The 25,490-nt window shown below is 41.7% G+C and overlaps 1 protein-coding gene across 1 annotated transcript in view; it reads left to right on the top strand.

Moving 5' to 3' along the window:
* Positions 1 to 23,926, top strand: part of LOC124606910 (15-hydroxyprostaglandin dehydrogenase [NAD(+)]-like) — a 50,010-nt gene extending 26,084 nt beyond the window's left edge. Inside the window, exons 3-6 of the mRNA XM_047139012.1 lie at positions 1,149 to 1,255; positions 10,389 to 10,562; positions 15,653 to 15,810; positions 23,733 to 23,926. Of these exons, the coding sequence (XP_046994968.1) occupies positions 1,149 to 1,255; positions 10,389 to 10,562; positions 15,653 to 15,810; positions 23,733 to 23,850 (557 nt within the window). The 3' untranslated portion in view covers positions 23,851 to 23,926. The remainder of the gene's footprint in view (positions 1 to 1,148; positions 1,256 to 10,388; positions 10,563 to 15,652; positions 15,811 to 23,732) is intronic.
* The last annotated feature ends 1,564 nt before the right edge of the window (positions 23,927 to 25,490 follow it).

The raw sequence follows: 25,490 nt of genomic DNA on the forward strand, positions 1-25,490 counted from the left end.
GTGGAGAAGCTCTTGGAACGAGAGTATATTCGGCAACTGGACTGGTCTGCCCGTCCACCCTCCCCCCCCCCCCCCCAGCTCAAATTCCAGCGAGTATGTGTGGGATGCATCGGGGAGATGTATTGTAGCATGTCTATAAGCACCAGTTGTCAACTGCACTGGTGGATGAATGAAACGCCCTCTCGCAAGAATCGCTTATCAACCTATTGGCCAGCGTGGAAGCACTTCGCGTAGCATGAATTACCGTCCGTTGTGATCACACAGAGTGTTAAGAACCTTGTCTCATCATTTGAACGGTCCAAGGGACATAATTTTTTCATATTGTAGCAGATATACCTCTGTGTGGTCCAAGTTTCATCCAGCTATGTTTCTTGGCAGTGACACATAATGCGACAATCACTTTCGTCCTTCAATTTTCCAGAGTCTTTACTAGTCAGTTTTTTCCCATACCCCGTGTATTAATTATGTATAGAGATCTGTGTCTACCGCTGTACTCTGCAAGGCACCGCACGGTATGTAGTGGAGCGTATACAGTGTGCCAGCGGTAAATTTCCCCTCCAGGCTCCACTTATGGATAGTAGACTGGAAGGAAGACTCACGGTTCCCTTCAGTATCGACCAGAAATTCTCTCATTTTGGTGACGTGGCCATTAACCGAGATTTATTTTGGAGGAAGTAATGCATCTTGGTCCATTTTCAACAGTAATATTTACGTCACACTGTTTAGGTAGTGTAATATTATTGCGCATCAACATTAGATCACTTTTCTTGCAGTTGAGGCTGAGAAACACTAGCTTACTGCTGTCTACTTATAAAATTTATCTTCAGTGTGTCGTGTATCTTTTTCTGCTGGAACCCATTAACGGCACTTGATGGATTGCTGTTGTTCAAATAATTTTGTGAAGTCTATCGACAACATGCATGAAAAACTATTTACGTGCACCTAAGTGTTTTCTGCTGTATAGGATATTCAACTATGTACTCTGCAGGATTTCTGCCATATCTGTTTATTCTTCGAGAACTGCACTTAAGTGATTTTTACAGACGAAAGATAGTATTTTCTGATACGTAATGCATAAATAGCCCAAAAATTGTACAAGTACATGTCAAAACCGTTTTATTGATCATTTCCGTTTATTGTTCTTGCAGAGGCCTTCAAGGCAGCCAAATCCACATTCAACCGTCTGGACATTGTTGTCAACAATGCCGGCATCATGAGAGATTCGGTCTGGGAGAAGGAAATCGACATCAACGTGGTAAGTGAAAGATACCGAGGAAGAACACAGCTACGCAATAGCGGCGGACGGTATGAGGGGTGTCTTCTATATTCTTTGACGACATGTGAAGAAAACAGATATTGAGGACCATGTGAATAGCGCTGGTCAGTCATTTCCGTACAGCCACATTGTTATTGTATTTGCACTGACGGGTCGAAACATAGCTTAATGCTTAATAGCGTGTTTCCCACTTTTGGAATGCAATGTAGCAACGATTCGGCGTGGGAGGGGTTCTACTTGCACTTAGTAGATTTCCGGGGATACGTCGCACATGATGTGCTTGTGGACGCAGATAGCATCCGGGATGTGTTCAATCGCCTTCAGATCAAGCAAATTTGGCGGCCAAGACACCAACGTGAGTTCAATATCATCCTCCTCAAACCACTGTGGCACAATTCTGCTGGAATATGTCTTCGGCCTCAGGGAAGACATCAATCTAGAGATTCAGATGGTCCGCAGTAATATTCACAGTGTCCACAACTGTCGTGGTGCCTTCGATTACTGCCACCGGTCCCATGGCAACCCAGGTGAATTTCCCTCACAGTGTAATATGAGCCAGCCAGCCTGTGTGTGTGGCGCGCTGCACATTTCCAGCATACGTTCGCCTGGATGTTGGCAAATCTGGACACGACTGTCAACCTGGTGATTCATCCGACCAGGCCACACGTTTCTATTAATTCCAGTCTCGATCATCCCGTACTGACTGCGATCATAATTGACGACGTCGTTCGGTCAATATGGGAACACCTTAGGGTAGGCTGCTGCGGAACCTGATGTTCAGCAATGTGCCCTAAACGGTTTTCTCCGAAACGATTGTACTTGGAGCAGTATTGTGCACTATCGTCAGATCTGTCACAGAGGACCATTTACCCTGATCTGCATTGCAGGCCAGCATCCCACCTACACTATCAGTGTTGAGGCGTGGGTGTCCAATATGTTGTCGCCTACTAGTGATTTCATTGTCCTTCAAATCATTCCACGCGCCGGCCCGTAACAGTTCGTTATTTGTTAAAGACGGCTTTGTCGGTGAACTACCCCATTTGACATCCGTATCATCGCTAGGATTCCCCATCGTCTCTGCTCCGTTTACACATGGTGTCCCATGACGAATGGTCAGTATTCAGGGATATGACGGAAACGATCAAGCGAAGCAAAAACATCTTGTAAACGTGGGCGGTAAAGTGCACAGTTTCAGAGCTACAAGCACTTCATCTTCGATGCCATGACAGAAATCTCTTCTACTGCAATCTCCTTGATTTCCATATTTTGGGACGACGCAGTATAGACCCAAACAACAAGATATTGTCTAGTAAACGTGGACTAAGGTGCATACGTTAAGAGCTATGAGCACTTGTTCAGCAGAAGGGATGTGTTTCACAGTAGCGATGATGAACACGTGCCCATAGCTCTTAAGTTATACACTTTGGAGACTGTGTTTATAGCATTTTTTTTTTATTTGGTGCACGCTACACGTTTCAATATACGGAAAGCAAAGAGCTTCGAGTAGAAGAGATTTGTTTCACACTCTAGAAGATGAAGAAGTGCTCACAGCTGTTAAGTTATGCATTTATGACCCATGTTTGCTTCGAATGATCGTTCCTGTCATATCCCTGAGTATTGACCATTATTCCTAGGGTTCCCTTATTGTTTCCCTATCTCGCCATATGTCCGCAATGTCACCAGGCAGCAATCCATCTCGTGGTAGTGAGCGGTCGTAATGTTGTTCATCAGTGTACGCAGTCTCCAGGAGTGTATTATCGTGTCGTATTTCTCTTTTTCTTTGACAGTAAACCACTTTAATATATTTTAATGAAGTAATTTATCTCATTCATAATTTGGGAAGTCTTACGTAAATGAAGTATGTGAGAGGCACATACAGTGGGACTTCATTTTATACTTCGTAGTGACAATGCAGCTTCCCGTCTGATCTCACCAGTTTCTCAGACGAGTCGTGTAGGCTTGGAAGCATCTTCCCTGACAAAATTTAAACGACTGAAACAAACAATTATTTCCTACATTCATCAATCGACGTTAATCTTGGATATCTTGATATAAAGGAAGGTCAGTAGCATAATAGTACCACTGGGAAGAATGTACAGCAATGATTAACATTTACGTAAGCCAACAAATATTTTGCACCGAAATTATTGGAATCTTGTGCTCTATTATCGATTATCAGTGCTGATCATCAGGTCTGATCTCTTGAGTCATTTCCCATATATTAAATGCGTTGCTGGAGGTCACACAGATGGGATGAGACTTTATAGAGTTTAATAAAATCAATGGACTTACTGTAAACTGTTTACTTGAGGATGATTTCTGGTAGTCTCAGACCTATCTCTAACGAGTCCCTAAGCTGGCTTAAATTGTCAATGTGGTTTCTTCGACATCAGGGAAATATTTCCTTCTTTCATGTTACCCGCTCAGATAGCTGTGCGTGTTAAGATGCCGATACCGGGGCGATGAGATTCACCGCCTCCGGATCGAATCCGCCTGGTGAATTAACGACAAAAGCCTGTGTGCTGGGCTGCCTGGATGTGGTTTTTAGGCGGTTTCCCACATCTCACTAGGTGAATACCGGGCTAGCACCCAAGCCACGCCTCAGTTACAGGACTCGCAAACATTTCGAAAACCTTAGCTCACTTTGATATCAACTTTTCTATACTGTAGAAAGTTGGGGGTACACATATACTTTCCCGGAGTGGTGACAGCAAGGGCATTCGGTCACCCCTTCAATTAACTATGCCACATCCGTTAATGACCATGCCGACCTGCGTCAATGCGGGACAAAGGCACAAGCAAACAATATTTCCTTCTTTCAAGTTGTGTGTATTAGTAACAGGAGGCAGCACAAGGAACCGATACGACATTGGCGGAAGATGATTCACTGCTGCACCTGGTAGCTATGTGTGTGTCCATTATCCAGGGATTCACTGCTTCTTCAGGTAGAGTATTTTTCTGTTGCTTACCGCTACTTTCTCCTCTGCCATCAATGATTTCTGAATGTAAAAAGAAGTGCAATGAAAAATTACTGTTGCACCATCTTCTGGTGGACTGCTGTGTTGAAACCATTCACTGTTCACAATTATCTGTGAACCATGGCATGTAACACCTCGTAGCAGAGCCAATCAAAATCAACAGCTACGCTGTTCTATTCAGGGGTGGCGAGTGTGTGCTCATTCGGTACTACATTCACTTTGAAACATCCCCTTAGAAAAATTTGTGAATTACTGTGCTGGTAAACCTCTATGTTATTTGATTTTCAAACAGCTGGACGTACTCTGACATTTCTCTCTTTACTTATTCTGATCAACACTAAACTGACACACAATATTTTTAGCGCAACGCAATATGACTTTAAATAATCCCTACAAAAGAATGGCCCTGACTAACAATAACCTATACCTTTCATGAATCACTTACCTCAAAAAAATCTTCGTTACTCGAACTACTGCAATACAGCGAGCGCCACTACTGCCAGCTAAATAAAAGATTCAAACTACTGAAGGCACTAACTACTGATAGGCATAGTTAGCAAATGAAAGATTTTGATACAGAACAAACAGTGTATTTACCTTAATAATATTCAAAAGTCATCATATATATATATCAGTTCATGATATCCAGTCTTACAAATTTACTGTCTCTGTCCAGATCATCCGCTACGCGCTGTTCACATCCAACTGCCCAACACTACAATAGCGAATATTCCAACAATGCCAACCAGCCACAGACTGCACACAGCACAGCCAGTGATTTTCATATATAGCGCTACGTGGCGTTACCATCATAAAAACCTAAACAGCCTACTTACATAGCCCAGACTGCACACAGCACAACCAGTGATTTTAATATAGAGCGCTACGTGGCGTTACAACATAAAAACCTAAACAGCCTACTTACAACTTGACATTCGCACACATTCAGTAGGACACTCATTCCCACGTACATTCTCTTGAGCACCACAGATGTTCCAGACTTCGTCTATTCAAAATTGCTATGCACCAGTAATATCACTATGGGATGCAACGTGATTCATTGAGACAGCAGTTGGTTGTGGATTTCTATGATGCTTTCCCTCTAGCTAAACCACCCCCTCCAAGCAAAGAAGCTCTTCTTTGAATCCTTTCTATCATTCGAATTGATCCAATATGGTATGGGTCGTAGACAGAGTCACTAAGTAGATGCGCATTCTGCGACTACGCACTGACGTTAGTCGTTTGCGACTCTTAAAAATGTGTGCCAGAGTGGGCCTCTAAACCGGATTTCCCGCTTATCACGAGAGGTTGCCTTAACCACTTCGGTCATCTGAGCACGCTTCCAGGACCGATACAAACTTCCATATGTCACATAGTCGCAACGATTATGCTCGCACAACTTGTGATTCCCGCACAGAGAGAAAAATATTATGTCGTCATTTTAGCCATTGGAGGCATGGATGCATCATTGATGACGTTGTAACCATCAATGTCCTAGATAGCATTATTCGCAAAAATTTCAAGTCGCTAGTAATCAGACTTTTGTGTGCAACGGTTATATATCAACGAACAGTACACAGGAAATTGTCAAACAAGGGCTTTTCGAGCGTCCTGTTTCATGTGTTCATTATGATTCCTTACCCTTCTTCATGAGGCGGCATTCACCTTCGCCTCGACTAAATTTGTATGGTAGTTCCATCTGAAATCATTTGAGACAGAAACCCAATATACTTGCACATATAAATCCATACTCTGCAAACTACTATGAAGTGCATGCCAGGGGGTACTTCGCATTGCACCACGATTAGTTTCATTTGCGTATGGAGCGCAGGAAGAATAAATGCTTAGCTGCACTGCAGTTAGTCTAATCTCTTCGCGATCACTCTGGCAGCGATACATATGGGACCCCCACATGGTTGTGGCCAATTGACAGTGGGCTATCAATTACTAGCAGTCTATGCAACCCACAGACAATTGGCCCGACGCTGACCATTTGTATTTTAGGGCCAGTAAAAGACTAAGAAATTTGATGTCGGTTTTAGTGTGCTGCGGTCAGCAGGAAAGAACTAACGATCAAGTTTGAACACACTTTATTTAACTAAAACGCCTTCCGAGCTTGCACTAATTTTCAAACTCAAGAACAACAGGAAGCACAATAATTCTTGTGGTGGCAAAAACCAAATAAAAGTTACAAAACAATGAAAAGAAATAATAACGACCGAAATACTGCGCTACGCATTTCGAAATTGGCGTTGCGGCCAAGAAGATACAAAGCTCTACAAAAGACTACGGAGAGGGTCTACATGGCTAGAGCCAGCATAGGTACTGGCTGGAGCTGTCCTAGCTGTAGCTACACACTGCCAGTCTGACTCTGGTGTCGTGCTTATAAGACCGATTCTGTGAAGTGCTACAGTTAGTCCCATTAGTTCCAATTGGTGGATCTCTGTCACATGGCTTTTCAGGAAGTAGTGCCGTGTTTATACGGAGAGTCTGTTGATATTTACATTCACTGGGGAAGTTTTTGATAGCAGCTCTTGAAGGGAGGTCGGCAGCCCATCTTGCTTGTCTGTTGTGTATGTGGTTCCTCTAACAGATAAGGGGCAGCTATGATATCGGTAGTCTTATGACAGAAGTGCAATATATTGAAGCACCCATTCTACAGTTAAGTAATTCCAAGCAATGAGGAGGGCCTCTCAAACATGATCTAAATGTCGGATGTACATTACTTTTTGCTCATCTTAAGTGTTTTATGAGATGACAAAGTGGCACACCCAGAAGGCTTTTATGGAGACCGACACTGTCTGCAGAAGCATACGTATATGCATCATACTTCTTCTACACTTTCGCGTTCGGCCAGTTGTGGTCTGTTGGGCGCATCCTTTTCTCAGTCTGCCAGGATTGCTTTTCCCTTTTGGTTTGAAGTTCCTTATCTGATGTGATAGTCTCTCTGGATGCATTCTTGGCAGATATTCATTCCATTTCTTTTTGTTGTAATCCATTTTCCGTTCACACTCCGTGTTATTAAGTCCTTTCAAATATATCTTCATTTCCTGCTTTATCTATTCTTTTATATCCCTTCATCGCTTTAAGAAATCGTATTTCTGTTCCTTGTATTTTTTCATCGTTTATATAATACCTACTATTCAGTTCCGTATAATTCGATTGGCAATGTGACTGTTTTATAAAGTTTCACCCGTGTTTCTGTCCGATTTTTATGATTTAAAGTTCTGTTAACTGTTATACAGAATTTAATCTGAATATCGTCTTCGCATTCACACAACATTTTAATCCAATATTTTTAAAATATTCTACTCGTTCAATTGCTGTTTCGTTGGCTACTATCTCAGTTCTCACTGAATGTTTTCCACAAAATACGCTTGACTGAGATTACAAGTAGATATTTTCAGATTATAGTCTGTATATACTTTATTTCATTTAGTTCATTAATTCCTTTTTGTATATCATCTTCCCTTAAAAATCAGTGTAAGATCATCAGCATGTTGAAGTGACCTTAGTTTTACCCAGTGAGTCAGTTGTACCCCAGCGTTTCTCCTAGAATTCCATCTGCCGACAGAACTCTAAATATAATTATTGAGCAGCTTAGGGGGTACACAACAAACGCGTCTCACTTCTTCACTTATTTGTATCTTTCCTGTGTATATGCCTTCTATATCTAAGATTACTGATGTTTCTTTATATAGCCTTTTGATAGCTAATATAAACTGTGATGATCAACGTCTGTGCTCCATTATTCTCCACAAATTTTCTCTAAACACATGAAAAAGTCTATAAAAACAACATGTGTTTCTTTCTTAAACTTCACTTGCTTTTCAGTTAGCCATCGAAAAATAAAAACTACATCAGTCTTTCATCGCATCTCTCTAAATCCTGCCTGTTGTTCCACAAATAAGTATCGTGCTGTTGTTTTTAGTATTGTATTTAAAATTCTTGCATAAAATTTATATGCTCTCAAGTAGGCTTATCCATCTGTTTTTCTCAAATATATTTTTTTTCGTTTCCAATACATCAATACGTTTTGCGTTCCTCCAGTGTCGTGGTGCCTTTTTTTCTTTTTTCTTCCAGTGCATGTCAAACAAATGCAACAGCTTAAGGTGTAGTGATAATTCTCCATATTTAATTAATTCTACACTAATTCCATCTAAACCTGTTGCTTTTCAATTTTTTTCTTTTGTTTAGAATTCTGCTGCCAGTTTCTTTGTTGTTCTGTCATCTATGCCTTTTACTTCTGTTTCTGGATTTTTTGCTTTCTTCTCTTCCGTGTTAGCATCATATCATAGGTTTTTATAGTACTTCATCTACTCTTCTTTCGTAATATTAATCAAACGAATTGTATACTTTTCCGTATTATTCAACGTCTGCAAAGCTTTATATGCTGTCTGCTGATGGTCATGAATATCATGTTCTTGACTACAAATGTATCTGTCACAGGCTTCCTGGTGGGTTCCTTTCGCTATTACTTTTGCTATTTATAGATCTGTATATTTTCCACGGTAGCTATGGAAGATACCCTTTATATGCTTTTTGTTTTCTTGTAAGCCTCGGCAGTTTCTGTTGATCAAATCTTTAACTCACACTTCTGGCGCTATTTTATTTTCGTTCCTAAAGCTTCATTTGCAGCTTTTTTTTATTGCGTTTTCAATGTTTGCCCAATTTTCTAGAATTGTGCTGCAGGCCGCTAATTGTTCTAATTCTTTGATTAATATATTCTGGTACAGAGCTGTAAAACTTACATTCTCGAGAAAATATTCTTTACTAATCTATTCTTACGTCTGTGGTGTAAATGTATCTTCTGCTCCTGTGTAACAAAAGTGTCAGTTCGACTTTTCGAAATATAATGACCAGTCCTGATACCGAAACTTCCATGTAGTCTTGTATTCCTTACTCTACTCTGTATTATTGTCTATACTAGTAAGAAAACTGCTAAACTGTCGTGTCTGTCGCTTTGTCTGTTTGAACACATTAATCTCCATAACTACTAGACGAATTTTCATGGGGTTTTCACAAGTAAGGAGAAAGTAACTTGGAACAACGTACATGCTTTAGTTACTCAAACTCGGATCACGAAAAAAAAAATCTTGTTATTTTCAGTGTTATAAATGAGAAAATGTGTTTGTCTGTTACCTTTTCATGACCAAGCCGCAAAACTGTTTTGATAAAATTTAATATGGAGATAGTTTGAATGCCGAGGAACAACATACGCCACTTCAGAAAGTCTCTAGCACAAGATATTTAATTATTTGTAGAACATTACACGGATTAGGGAAATATATGTACTCTTTGAGGAAGCTATTGGTTTTTTTTACTTTTGAGCTTTATCATATTTGTGAAAATGCTTTTATTGATCGTATATTCCACATAATGTGACACAACATAATGAATACAGTGCTTGTACAGTCGTCAATGTGTTTAATATATACATCCAACCTATAATATAATATGTGTGAAAGTAATTCCGTTGCGTTTTCACGAATAAACCACTGACCAATCTCGATTAAATTTTGGTATGGAGTTATCTTGAACACCGAGGAAGAACATAGGCTACTTTAGAAAATTAAAAAGAAAAGAAAATTCTACGCTTAAAAGTGTGAAGTAGGGGATGGAATGCATCTTTTACATCAGTGAACGCAAACCACGTTAGAAGTTAATAAATTTGTGACATAATGTACGCACCGTATAATGTGTAGCTGCTTCAGCAGCGCACTGGATAGATGGTCGGACCTACACACACCTGTCTCCATGCGTCATCGCCACATCGCCTTGTGTTGTGGTAGGTGGAGCGGGGGGGGGGGGGGGGGGCGGGGCTTACCCAAACAGGCAGACACTTGAGAGCAGCTGACGTTATTGTAAGCACAGTAGCTTACTTACTTACCATCACTCAACAACAAAACTACTGATACGAGAGTGTAGCTGTGGGCAACAGGTAGTAGAAAATAGTTGTGACTTTCCTTGTGCCCAGAGTATTGTTGGATTTGGCAAGAATGGTGGATGATGACTTAATGGCTGCGTTGTCGCAGATTCTATGACAGCGTTGTTACGATATTAGGTCTGTAATTAGAATGGCAGAAGTGACCCTGTGCGGTTGAACACGTTTGGTGCTTTGTGTGTGCCTACAGAAGGGCGTGGTGTACGGCATCCTGCTGGCGTACAAGTACATGGGCAAGCAGAACGGGGGCGCCGGCGGCGTGGTGGTCAACTTGTCGTCTGTGGCGGGCCTCGATGAAGTCCCTCAGCTGCCCATCTACTGTGGCACCAAGCACGCTGTGTCCGCCATGACGCGCTCCTATGGGGTGAGTACCAACTCTGGCTCCCTTATATTTCAGGTGGCCATATTTTATAGACCACAATTCGGGACACATTAAAAAGATTTGATATTGCAAAAATTAAAAAAAGATTTTAATTAAATGTAATAAATGTAAAATTTCACATAAATTTGTACAAAAGGTACACTAATTTATGCTTTATTAATGCAATCTAAAATGAAGTTTCTGAGCGAAGGAGCAAGTGAGGTTCTGTAAACTCATTCTTGCTGGGAAGTATGGTTATTGACGCACCCGGTTAGCCGTTCAGTCTAACGCACTGCTTTCCGGATAGGGAAGGAGCATCTGCTCCCCAGCACAAATCCGACCGGCGGACATGTGACGAGTTCCTGTGAGCCGGCCAGTCTGTGGATGGTTTTTAGGTGGTTTTCCATCTGCCTCGGCAAATGCGGGCTGGTTCCCCTTATTCCGCCTGAGCTACACTATGTCGGCGATTGCTGCACAAACAAGTTCTGCATGTACGAGTACACTACCACCGCTCTGCCATGCAAAGATAGGGCTTACACTTGTATGGTGTGTGACGCTCCCTGGGGGGGGGGGGGGGGGGGTCCACCCTGGGGCCGAACCGCACAGTAACCCTGGGTTCGGTGTGGGGCGGCGGAGAGGTGAAGTGGATTGCGGTAGTCGTTGTGGGGTTGTGGACCACTGCGGCTGCGGCAGGGATGGAGCCTCTCCGTCGTTTCTAGACCCCCGGTTAACATACAATAAAATACATGCAATACAATGGTTATTGATGAAGGAAAGCAACTAAGCTCAACAGTTGCAGGACGGAGGCGAGTCCCACTTGCGAGTCTTAGAGCCACGATTTTAGTTTGTTACTTCTTTCCTGCTAACTTCATTCACAACAAATTTTGCTGACAGTCCCCCCTTCACAAACTGCTCAACATGTCAGCAAACTTATATGATTTTGTCGGCCGTGGTGACCGAGCAGTTCTAGGCATGGGAGTGTGTGTTTGTCTTTAGGGTAATTTAGGTTAAGTAGCGTGTAAGCTTAGGGACTGATGACCTTAGCAGTTAAGTCCCATAAGATTGCACACACATTTGAACATTTTTTTGCTGCATAACTTATTGAACGCCCTCTTCGGCCCCCAGAAGTTGACAAATCGCTACCTTTGTCCAACAGTGAGTACTTCTCCTCTCACGCGACTTGTGGCATTAACGACAGACTCTATCACTACCTGATAAGATCGAACAACTCTTTAGATGAAACATACCAGGACTTGCGTAGTGTTACCCGGCGCAAAACCGAGATGTGTATTTGCAAGCCTACCGGAGTGGCCGAGCGGTTCTAGGCGCTTCAGTCTGGAACCGCGCGACCGCTACGGTCGCAGGTTCGAATCCTGCCTCGGGCATGGATGTGTGTGTGATGTCCTTAGGTTAGTTAGGTTTAAGTAGTTCTAAGTTCTAGGGGACTGATGACCTCAGATGTTAACTCCCATAGCGCTCAGAGCCATTTGAACCATTTGAACTTATATGACTGTACGACACACAGTTCAGGAGGTATGGACCAGCGCCCGGCTGAGACTCGGGCCCATCTCGGAAATATTAACTACTGTAATACAGTATAACACTATGTAAAACATGATATAATTTGGCGCGTAAGGATGACATATGTTGCTAGAAATCATGTTTATTCCTTGTGCGAGACTGTGTTAAGTCGGTACACTTTGATAGCAATAGCATTTCTTGTCAAACACTTTCGCCAACTTAAACTAATAAGACAACATCCCGAACAGGTGTCTGATTTGTAAATGTCTAATTTGAGATATATTGTTTCATAATTGTTGAATCTGGGACAAATAGGTGCTCCAAATTGCCTTTGAAAAAATTCGGGAAAAATCGTGCCTGTCCCGAGAAAAATTGGCGCACTGAGGGATCTGTGAAAGTGAATTATGTGTGTAGACAGTCTAACCATTGCAGGAATCGAGAATAATGATGATTTTTGCCTCTTACCGATATTGACAATGGCAAGATATCGATCCCGGGGATTCCAAGGCTTCCGAGAATGTTTTAATTTCAAGTTTGAAGTCGAGTAACTATTGACAAAAGAAATATTTTTCGTGTGATATAATTACAAATCAACAATTTCGGATTTGTACTATGGAAACTTGCTTCCATGATTCTGGATCAACAGGAACCCCACAGGTTTTGATTAGGGAGTTTTCAAGTGTCAAAATAAATGTCCTTGTCTTTCAACTGGATTGAATTAGAAGCTTAAACGTTTTACACCGCCAAGGAACTATATACCTTAGTATCTGACATAAATTTGAACTTTATACATCTACTTGTATCTGAAAGAGAGGATTCTTGATAGTCGATCGAATGGATAGACAGACAGACAACAAAGCGATCGGCGATAGTCTGTATAGATTGAGGCATGGAATCGTAAAAATACGCCCGGAACTTGTCATATAACTGAAATACACAGTTGTACCTCCATCATAAGTTGCATTGAGAAGTTTAGTTTTTTCCTTGATGTTGACTAGTTTCGAACACGTGTGTTCATTTTCAAACCATACGTAGCGTGTGACAAATACAGGTGATAGTCTACATACAAAAACTGTCCCTGCAGTGATGATGAAAGCGGCACTATGGGCGACTCAACAACAGCTAATACACCACATAGGACGTACATTAGAGAACTTTCAATGCAACTTATGACGGAGCTACAACTACTTATTTCAAGAAAAATTTCAGTGTCAGCGCTAAAAGCAAACTGTAATTTCTCGCTACCACTGGTTAACTGAAACAATCCTTACACTGCCTACACAAGCTGCCGCATTATCAACCGATGAACAGCCCGGTTGGCACTAGGTTGCAGATTATATGTGAGACAGACTGATTCCAAACAGAAAAGAATGATAGGATGAAAAATAAGAGCTATTAAAAACATCAGTACCATGACGGAAATGACGCGGCAAAGTATTAGAAATAAAAAAAATCCATTTAAAATAATCAACTGAATAAAAATAATAATCAAAGTCTTTGGATTAGATTTAGAAATAAAATAAGATTCGCTGCCAGAATGAGCAGAGAGCACTTGCCCGCGAAAGGCAAAGGTCCCGAGTTCGAGTTTCGGTCCGGCACACAGTTTTAATCTGCCAGGAACTTTCACATCAACGCACACTCCGCTGCAGAGTGAAAATCTCATTCTGTAAACATCCCCCAGGCTGTGGCTAAGCCATGTCTCCGCAATATCCTTTCTTCCAGGAGTGCTAGTTCTGCAAGGTTCGCAGAAGATTGGCTCTGAGCACTATGGTCATCAGTCTTCGCAGAAGAGCTTCTGTGAAGTTGGAAGGTAGGAGACGAGATGCTGACAGAAATAAAGCTGTGAGGACGGGGCGTTAGTCGTGCTTGGGTAGCTCAGATGGTAGAGCACTTGCCCGTGAAAGGCAAAAGGTCCCGAGTTCGGATCTCGGCCCGGCACACAGTTTTAATCTGCCAGGAAGTTTAAGATTCGCTGCGTTTGATGAGTTCCTAAACTACGATCTTCTACGTGTCAGGTCTCAGCGCTAACCAGTACGAACTACACCGCCAGTGCACTGCAGTATGCTCTTATATTCATCACTCTGAAGCTATAGTCTCAACAATGAATTGTAGCCTTCAAAAATTCGGCTTCTTGTAATATCATGCGAAGCTTGTAACCTCCCCACAAAAAATAAAAAAATATATAAATAATATTCACATTTAGTGTAACCTCAAAACAGAAAAATTCCTAAACCTCTCAACAGTAAAAATTATAATTATGTCGTTCACATTCAGCGTAACGTCCCTCAGATAAATTCTGTAATCTTGGAACAATAAAATGTGACTAATCTCCTAATAAAAAAATTGTGACTCACTTATAACCTTTCAATAATTGACTGTCAATTTAACCTGGTAAATTTTGGACGTCAGCAGTGCTGCGTCATGGCCCTGAAAATTCATTCTGAATAAATTGAAAAATCTTACCTCAATTAGGTCGCCGAATAACGCATATATATCTGCTCCTATAAGAAATTTTTCTGGCACAGCCGAGTGCAATGCTGGCCGATAGATCTGTCATACATAAAAAGAACAACAGATTTTTCTTTGCAATAATCGGGATGACCATGGATTGGAGAAATTAGTAAATTCTTTAAATTGAGATGAATGATCGTCAAAAGTTACTTTTTATGAGAAAGATTATTATTAAGAGATTTTTTAAAACATTTACATAGGACTTGATTTAACAATACTACATATGCGCGAGGCTGCTTTTACCTTATACTACAACGCTCAGGCTCCGCCATCGCTCCACACGACCGGCCCAGCCAACACGATACACCAGACTGCTCGCTAGCAACTACTTACTGCTACTGCTACACAGTTCCTACTGCCGTCAACACTGCTCTTTGGTCTGAGATTCTCTTATAGTTTACACATCGCAGGCAGCGCGTGAGCAATACATCGAAATTACATCAACTCGATTGCGCTAGTAACAAATTCCTTAATCATGGACCTCTTACAAGCTTATCTAAAGTAAGCCGATCTCTGTGATTATAATAACTGTATATGTGTCACTGAATCGCGTCTTGCATGAAAGGATCCGGTAGCGTTTGGTTAGTGCTATGTTTGAAACATGTGGCACTGATTAGAATCGTTGTGTGTCTGTTTGTGTGTGTGTGTGTGTGTGTGTGTGTGTGTGTGTGTGTGTGTGTGTGTGTGTGTGTGTGACCGAATAAGAGGGCCAGATCCAAGATTCGGAATCCAAACACATCAATAAAGAAAGCTGGACAAGGAATTGGAAGTAAGCTGACCAATAGTTGTGGCAGTTTGGCAGTGGCAAAATGTGGACGTGACATTGAGTCCTTTGACTGGAGGAAACCGGCTCAAACGTTTGAAGAGTCAAGTAATTTTCATCTGATTATAGTATATCTTATGAGTCATTAGGAAGCAGCGGACCTTGTATGTTGTCTCATGTGGTTTGCATTTTTCGGGACGCGACTTGTGCCTAAATTCTGCAGGTTTGAGGACATCACCATTGACAGTGAATACCACTGGATGAATATGGGCCTGTGACGTAATGTGTTGTGTTTCAGGACGATCTGCACGTGAACGTGACGGGCGTGAGGATGGTGGCGCTGTGCCCGGGACCCACGGACACGCCGCTCGTGAACGATGCCCACCACTACTGCCTGCACGACTACGTCAAGCAGTCGCTGATCGACGTCATACCCACTTACGGGCCCCTCAACACGTTCGTACCACTTTCTTTTTCAATTTCATTGGCGTTTAGTGGACATACCCGCAGTCAGTACCTTTTCATTTGTAGAATGTCTGATGACGTAGCAAGCATTTGTTAGCACACATGAAGTACATGTTGATGTGGTCTTGATGCAGTTCTCCATGCTAGTTTACCTTGGATAAGCCTTTTCATCTTGAATGACTACTGCAACTGAGATCCGACTGAATGGAAATGGAAATGAGCGTTTGGCGTCATTGGCTGGGAGGCCCCTTGCGGGACTGGTCCGGCCTTGGTTCAGGTCTTCTTACATTCGACGTCACATTGGGCGACCTGCGCCCCCGATGGGGATGAAAAGACGAAGACAGCATAACACCCAGTCCCCGAGCGGAGAAAATCCCCGACAGAGCCGAGAATCGAACCCGGGCACGTAGGACGGCAATCCGTCACGCTGACCACTCAGCTATGGGGGCGGACATCCAACTGAATGTGTTTACTGTATTCAAGCTTCTGTCTCCTTCTATAGTTTTACGCCTTCACTCATTCCTCCACTTCATATCAGTCGCTGCCCACTCACGGTGCGAGAGGTCTATAAGACACTGTCCACGCCATACAAACCCGCATACCATAGCGTTGCACAGTCACTGATGGAAAGACTCCCTCATGTTCTAACAAGGAAGCCCTATGGGATTCACACGAATGACTGACTTTTGGAGATGGATGTAACTGGTTTTAACGTTTTACGCCTAGGTTGGAGTACGTCTCCACCTTGGCTTCCAGAGGCGTCCAGAGTTACACTACTGGCCATTAAAATTGCTACACCACGAAGATGACGTTCTACAGACGCGAAATTTAACCGACAGGAAGAAGATGCTGAGATATCCAGGTGTTAGCTTTTCAGAGCATTCACACAAAATTGGCGCCGGTGGCGACACCTACAAAGTGCTGACATGAGGAAAGTTTCCAACCGATTTCTCATACACAAACAGCAGTTGAACGGCGTTGCCTGGTGAAACGTTGTTGTGATGCCTCACGTAAGGAGGAGAAATGCGTACCATCATGTTTCCGACTTTGATAAAGGTCGGATTGTAGCCTATCGCGATTGCGGTTTATCGTATCGCGACATTGCTGGTCGCGTTGGTCGAGATCCAATGACTGTTAGCAGATTATGGAATCGGTGGGTTCAGGAGGGTAATACGGAACAACGTGCTCGATCCCAACGGCCTCGTATCACTAGCAGTCGAGATGACAGGCATCTTATCCGCATGGCTGTAACGGATCGTACAGCCACGTCTCGATCCCTGAGTCAACAGATGGGGGCGATTACAAGACAACGACCATCTGCACTAACAGTTCGACGACGTTTGGAGCAGCATGGACTATCAGCTCGGAGACCATGGCTGCGGTTACCTTTGATGCTGCATAACAGACAGGAGCGCCGGCGATGGTCCACTCAACGACGATCCTGGGTTCACGAATGGCAAAACTTTTTTCGGATGAATCTAGGTTCTGTTTACAGCATCACGATGGTCGCATCCGTGTTTGTAAACATCGCGTTGAACGCACATTGGAAGCGTGTATTCGTCATCGCCATACTGGCGTATAACCCGCCGTGATGGGATGGGGTCCCATTGGTTACACGTCTCGGTCACCTCTTGTTCGCATCGACGGCACTTTGTACAGTGGACGTTACATTTCAGATCTATTACGACCCGTAGCTCTACCCTTCATTCGATCCCTGCGAAACCCTACATTTCGGCAGGATAATGTACGACCGCATGTTGCAGGTCCTGTATGGGCCTTTGCGGATACAGAAAATGTTCGTCTGCTGCCCCGGCCAGCACATTCTCCAGATCTCTCACCAATTGAAAACGTCTGGTCAATGGTGGCCGAGCAACTGGCTCGTCACAATACGCCAGTCACTACTCTTTATGAACTGTGGTATCGTGTTCAAGCTGGATGGGCAGCTGTACACGCCATCCAAGCTCTGTTTGACTCAATGCCCAGGCCTATCAAGGCCGCTATTATGGCCAGTGGTGGTTGTTCTGGGTACTGATTTCTCAGGATCTATGCACCCAAATTGCGTAAAAATGTAATCACATGTCAGTTGTAGTATAATATATTTGTCCAATGAATACCCGTTTATCATCTGCATTTCTTCTTGGTGTAGCACTTTTAATGGCCAGTAGTGTATTTTAGAGTCGACGAATTTTAAGAAAGATTGCACTCCAGATTTTTCGTTTTAATATCTTTTTTTTAACATGTGAGAGAGGCATCGCGTTTTTAAAGTTGCGTACACAGAAGGTTCCCAACAAGGGAAGTCCCTTGACTGTACAGTCGTATTTCCCGACAGTGTCTCGAGGATCTGCTTTCCCCATAGCTATACTGTAATTTCCGCAGCGCTCCGCGTGTCCCGAATTCGCCCTACCAGACGAGGTGTCTTCAGGGCAACGTTTCTCATCTGCAGGAATTCCCTGAGTGCCCTACAGTCATTGTAGCACACGTACCCAGCATAAAAAATAACCCATCTCACACTTGATCAACTGTACTTCCTGGAGCGACAGGGGAAGACGGTGTAATTCGGCTGGGTATCGGGGAAAGTGGAAATTCGGTGAAATGAACAGGCAGACAAAGCTGCCAAGGAGACCTGCAGCGTACGTGACGTTACACAGGGAGTTACATCCAATTGTGGGAGGAGCAATGGCTGCCAGTGACGAACAATAAGTTGCAGTCAACAATGTGGCCATGGCGTTCGTCATGTCGCTCACTCCAGCAAGATGAGGTGATCCAGAGGTGTCCGTTGCGCGTAAATCACTGTAGCCACATTTTAATTGAGTGCATTTTATTTTGTGGTAAGTGGAAAGAAGCAATTATAGGCGGGGGTCTCCCCTCTATTTTAGTTGATGACGAGATGAGTGAGGTGTTCTGTAAGAAAAATTTGGCGCGTTCTTACATACAAACACAAAGCAACACACAAGATAGCAAATATACCAAAGAAACAGGGATTACATATAACAAGAAACACACTTCAATCACATTTACAAGCAACAGACAAACCAGCTAAATACCAAGGAACAATATACGCCAGCTAGAGTGCCAAGAATGTAAATCAAGAACTTCAAAACTAGATATAAAGAACGTATAAGGAGCTGGATATATGAAAATAGCCATTCTAGCTTCGCCGAACACCTGATAAAACATGGACATGAACCATTCAACATGGAATGTGACATGACAGTTATCAGAGTGAATAATCACAACAAAAACATCCTGACATCGCAAGAAGACGTTCACATACAAAGAGCCACTGCAATGGAAAAGAAGGTACTCAACGGCCAAATCTATATAAGCAATAACTCTCTGATCATGCTAGCCATCAAAACAATAACGCCGAATTGTAACCATGATAAATATGATAAATAATTAATGAATAACCTCCTCCCCCCTCTCCCTCTCTCTCTCCCCTCCCACACACACACACACACACACACACACACACACACACACACACACACACACATAAACTTATATATATAGTAAAATAACACTCACACACGCATGCACAACAAATGAAAATATCAAACCACAAAAAGCAGACAAACACACAACAACAGTTGGCAACACTATAAACCGAAAACACACATATGTTGATCACAAAATGGAAAGTGTAAGCGATATATGCGAAGTGACAAGAGTGGGTGAAAGAACGCCAGAAATCGGCCAGCTGGAAACTAACAAATACAGCTCCAGGACCGCACACATGAGTTAACAGCGCTGGAAATCGCAAGTAACACCGAACGATAAGTTCACACTACGGAATTTGTGCTACAAAAGTTCATTCTAACCTAAAAAAACAAGAGAAAAACACGATAAAATGTAATATAACAGGGTATTATATCTACGACATAATTCGTTTATTGTATGTGTAAAACCAAACGTGTATTTCAGGCACTGATGATGCTTTCCAAATAAAAGAAGCGAATCGCGTATGGTAGTAAACAAACTGCCTTCATTTAGTTACATAGACAATAATACCTCCACGAAAAATTATTTTATTAAAGTAATTTTTATTATTTTATCATCCAGAATGAAAAAATTTCGACTTCTGTTATCTGTTCAGAACTTGTCTTTAAATAAATTCTTAAATAAAACATTCAGTGTTATCTGATTTCGTGAAGCGAAATCGATGCGATTAGAGCATTTTATTACGTAAAAAAAAATATTCCTGAACACTCATGTTCTATGGTATTATTAAAAGACTAAATATTCTACTGCTTTTAGTTCCTGTAATATTATTGAGGAAGACAGGCGAAGCCCGCAAATTATTAAATAAAAAGCTATTAGCGGTTTATGACAATGACATGCAATGGCTTATGGCCGTTAGAAAACTCTTGCGCGTTTGCTTAATAATTCAAGGAGAGGAGCTTTTCAGAAAGGAACAAAGTAAATTAATATTTTAACTATTGAATTGTATTCTGAAATTAAGCACAAAGTAATACATTTACAATACACACGTTTTCGTTTCACGAGTAGTAAGCGCCAGAGCTACTATTACACAACTTCCTTCTTGTACAGCGAGACAAAAAGGGTTGTCAATTTTCTCTCTGACGCCGCGTGATATGTTTATTACGCCAGAGAGCTTGATGAGTTTTATCCAAAGCTAACATTGTCATCTGTCATCTGCTATTCTTTACACATTTTATACGTTGCGAACTCATTTATTGGGTTTCATTTCACACTTCACTACATTTTCACAACACGACGCTGTTTCCTATTTTATCGCCATGGCACATATAAGACTTAAACATGGATGGCACAACCTCCAAAAGGGCACTCACAGACGTTAGGCAGATAGGTTTAGATACCTGCGAAGAAATCTTCCTTAACAGAAGAAATAATTCAATTAATCCACCAAAGCAGGAAATAGAAAAATGTTCTGGAAAAAGAAAGGAATAAAGTAATACAAATGATTTAGGAATGAACTGGATATACGATGGAAGGAAACTAAAACGAAATGGCTGCGGGAAAAATGTGAAGAAATCGAAAAAGAAATGTTCGCCAGATGGACAGCTTAGGAAAATGGACAAGTCGTAATAACTTTCGGTGAATTTACGATCGAGCGTTTCAGCATTAAGAGGGCAAAAGGAATTTCACTGTTGAACGCAGAGTCGATTAAAATAAGCGCCTCTGAGAGAATGAGGAGTAAGAGGAACTGTGTCATAACATGATATAAGGAGAAATTGAAGTCGATTAGGAAGACATTGGAGAATCAGTGTTAGACTAACAAGTCTTTGGAACGGTTGTCAAGAAACAAGGAGTAAGGGATTGATACCTGTAACATTCTTTCGGAATTTACAGTATCATTGGAAACAAACGAGTATTCAAGTTAGTGCACAGAATCTATGAGAGTAATCAAGTTGGTATGTAGGATCTATGAGTCTGGAGGCATACCGTCAGGCTTTGGGAAGAATATCACCCACATAGACGCATTGCTAACGAGGCCATATAAAAGTAAAAACTATCACACAATCAGCTTAACAGCTCCTGCTTCCACGTTGCTGACACGAATGATACACAGGACGGTAGAAGAGAAAACTGTTGTCTTAAGGAAGGTAAAGGCACGAGAGACGTAGTTCTGATGTTGCGATCGATAATGGATATTAGACTCAGGAGAAATCAAGAAACATTTGCAGGATTTTTTGACCTAGGAAAAACATTCAATAAGTGATGTAAGACTTTTGAAATTCTCAGAAAAATAGTTTTAAGCTATAGTTAAAGACGGGTAATATACAGAGCGTCCAAAAGTCCGGCTACCATGTAAAAATAGCATAACTTGGAAAGTATTAGAGGCAACGCATCCTGCGTTATTGTAAAACGTTTAGCAGCTGTCAGCATCGCAGCACCAATAGTCGCTTCACTGATTCGTACACGAAGGGTAGCAATGTCATTGACTGGTGTTGTGTACACGCGACCCTTGTCGTAACCTCACAAAAAGTAAGCTAAAAGGCATGACATCGGGAGAGCGCAGGGGGCGTGCGATGTGACCGCCGCGACCCGGGTGTTTCCCAGGAAATGTGTTACTCAGTACACCCACACCTTCAAATTCCATCGTGGGACTGCGCCATCATACGAGCGAAAACTGTTCGAGCACTATTAAGTAAGCTTTTCCAATACGGTTTTTTCTGCGAAGAAACATAGACCTCTCACGAATCAGGCTACATCAAACGCGAAGCTTTCACCATTGTGTTCACGTGAGTTGCGTGCTTTTTCTGAGGCCCCAATTCCTAACGCTGAGGCAATTCACATGTTCAGAAATGCGGACCGTTGTTTCATCTGGAAACAGGCACTTTCCCAGATAGTCATTGTCAGCGTCTGTAGGGGTCATCCTGGAACACGCGAATGCATATCGCAGAGGACGATTGTTTGGCTTCAGTGCTTGGAGCGTTTCCATTTTGTATGCAAAAGGGCGTAACTGCTTTTGTAATACTTTATGGACAATTGATCGTGCTTTCCTCAATCCGCGTGAAGCGCGACGAAGTGACTTCTCTGGGCTGTGTGGAAATGTAGTTTACCCTACGTTGACAGGTGCCTGAGACACAGGGAACTCTCGCTTCGAGGAAGATGTTCTACACTGCCTGTCTCTTTAAAATTTTTGAACGATCTCATTATGCTTGTCTCTGCCGTTGGTATCTTCCCATACTGGCGTTGATAATTCCGCGGTATCGTTCTCACAGACATGGAAACACCGTACCAGATGACACATTCCACCTTATGCTGGTCTGTCTTCTTTTTATGCAGTCCAAGTCAAATCTGCAAGAAATTGCACAGGAAAAAAAGAGATGCTAAATGTTTTACAACAAATCACATTTCTCTATCCCTAATAGTTTCCAAGTTATGACTTTTTTTTTTTTTTTTTTTTTTTTTTTTTTTTTTTTTTTTTTTTGAAACAGTAACTCTGTATAATGTGTACGAGAGTGAAGAGGGAACAATAAAAAGACAAACAAAGAAGTGGTCGATTTAAAAAGTAAGTGAGGTTGCATTCCTATCTGCTCCTCCTCACTGATCCACCTGTACACTTATGAAGCACTGACGGAAATGATGACAATGTCATCGTATCACACTGAAGTTGAAATGCCCTTAGATGGTAGAGCAGTGATAAGATTCGCTGAAAGTGTGGAAGACTTATAGGACCTGTTGATTGGGACAAACAGTCTACCGAGCACAGAATATGGCTTGAGAGTAAACTACAGAAAGACGAAACTAATGAGGAGTTGCAGGAACATGAGTAAGGACAAACCTAACAATCAGATGAGGGGACAGCGTTGTAAAAGCACTTAGGATCTCTGCTACCATGAAAGTAAAATAGTAAAAGTAAACACTGATTAAATTCCATGGTTTCAGCATATGGACTATTATCTTTGTATTTTGTGCTAAAATAGGAACTAATATTTTTTACCGGGTTTATTTCATTAGTTTAGTCCTCTTAGTTTCTTTAACGAAGTGAAACACAGATGTGTCTGTAGTAAGGTCACGTCCTATTAATGAGTGATTCACATAAAGATAGCAAGTCTCCCACCTCAAATTTAACCTGATATACCCCAACCAGAAACTCAGGCTCAAAAGTTACATAAATAAGGTATGTAATAAATTGTTATAGAGAAGTAGGAAGCCAGATCCTCTGCTGTGATGGGTGTTCGCCTTGGTCGGGTACAGTGATCCTGCCACTTGGTTGTTGCACATAGTTAACCTTGCCCCATCGCTGTCTACTGTTCCCTAACTTCTGAAGCATATGCTACATAGCAATAAAATGATTCCTCTGCTAACTCCCAGCTAGTAAATAATTTCATGTGGAAGTTGGAATTGCTTTTGTTACTTACTACGGTATATTATTTCGGAACAATGTAAATGACGTGTGTGTGCGTGTGTTGTCTTCACAGGCCTGACTTCATCGCCCAGGGCATGATGACTGCCATCCGAGAGGGCAAGTCGGGCTCCGTCTGGATGGCCAACAACAACAAGATCAAGGAGATCGTCTACCAGCGCCTCGTCCAATAAGGACTGCTATACACATCTTTCATTTTGTATACGTCACATTATCATGAATAAAGCATAGGTGATTTGAGTGCAGCAATAAGAGTTACTCTGTGTGTTTGCCACCCACTGGACATACCCCATGTTCTGGTATAACTGGCTCCTACAGGCGATGTGGGAACCTTTTCCTAGAAGGTGAAACGTTGTTTGAGGTTAATCCCATTCGCAAAGGTTACTCTTTCAAGTGCTTAGTTTTTTGCAGCTGAAGTCAATTTCCATAAAATTCTTCTTGGGTGTAGACAGCGACATGTTGCGAAATGATGCTTCAGAGTTAGGGCTACTATTTCAAATGGCCATCATAGTGTGTAACAATGAATAATGCGTGCCATGAATTATTCAAACAATGCAGGAAGGTGAAAATTTTAATAATTGGGGAGAAATTACAATGGGACTCCCACAGTGCTCCTATACCTTATATATGTGAATGGCCTTCCACTTAACAGTTATGAAGCACAATTGGTACTTTTTGCTGACGATACCAGTGTTATAATAAATCCCACTAGAGAGAAAGCAACATTGTTAATGATGTTTGCCAAAGAGTTATTTAAGTGATTCTCTGAAAAATGGTAATTCCCTAAGAATTTTGAGAAAGCAAACGATATTCATTTCTATAGAACAGATAGTGTCATAGCAACAACTGACGTAGGACGTAAAAAATAAAAAAGAGTCAATTATCAGATTAGATTGATCAAAATTTTTGCGTGTATATACTGATGTAAACTTGAGTTGAAGGAAGAATATTATGGAGCTTCCCAGACAGTGAAGTTCAAGTACTTCTGCTCTTCGTATAATTGCTAAACCTGAAAACGAACTAATCAACCTGCTGACATATTGTGCTTATTTCCGTTGCATAATGTCTTATGCGTCATTTTCTGGTGTAACTCATCACTTAGAAAGAAAGTATAGATGGCATAAAAATGAGTAGTAAGAATAATATGTGGTGTTCATCTGGGTTGTTGTAGCCTGTTCGAGAAGCTAGGCGTTTTAACTGTACTATCCAATACATGTATTCGTTAATGAATCGCGCCATAAATAATCTATTACAACTTGAGAAGAATAGTGATGTCCTCACATACGACACTAGAGAAAAAAATTAGCCAGAGTGCCAGAGGAATGTAAAGAGTGTCGCAATGGCAAAAATTTTTATGCGATTTAGTTATAATTTAACAATTTTAACATTTTGTATTATTTTACTTGTACCTTGAAACCTTGATTCTTGCCAAATTTCATGATCCTATGTCAACGGAAACTACCCTATAGGTTTCGGTGAGTGAGTTGGCGAGTTTCAAAATATGTGACATACTCGTAAGTGGGCAAATCTTTTGATTACATTGACTTAAAAGCTTAAATTTTTTACACCATGGACAAATGTTTTGTCACCTGTTACCAGAGCTTGAAAACATAGAACTTTCGTGGTGAATGTGAAGATTTGCATTTACTTCGTCTCAGCTGCAGAATACCTCGAAGAACTGCGCCAGCGTCAACTTACCTGGATCACTGAAAATTTCTTACAAGAGAATAAATACTAGTGGGGCATACATGTGCAACATATCCTATGAGAAAATGAAACGTAAGTGTAGGAAACACGTTTCCCCGTGAATCCA

Source organism: Schistocerca americana, chromosome 3 (genome assembly GCF_021461395.2).
Source record: "Schistocerca americana isolate TAMUIC-IGC-003095 chromosome 3, iqSchAmer2.1, whole genome shotgun sequence".
NCBI classification, from domain to species: domain Eukaryota; kingdom Metazoa; phylum Arthropoda; class Insecta; order Orthoptera; family Acrididae; genus Schistocerca; species Schistocerca americana.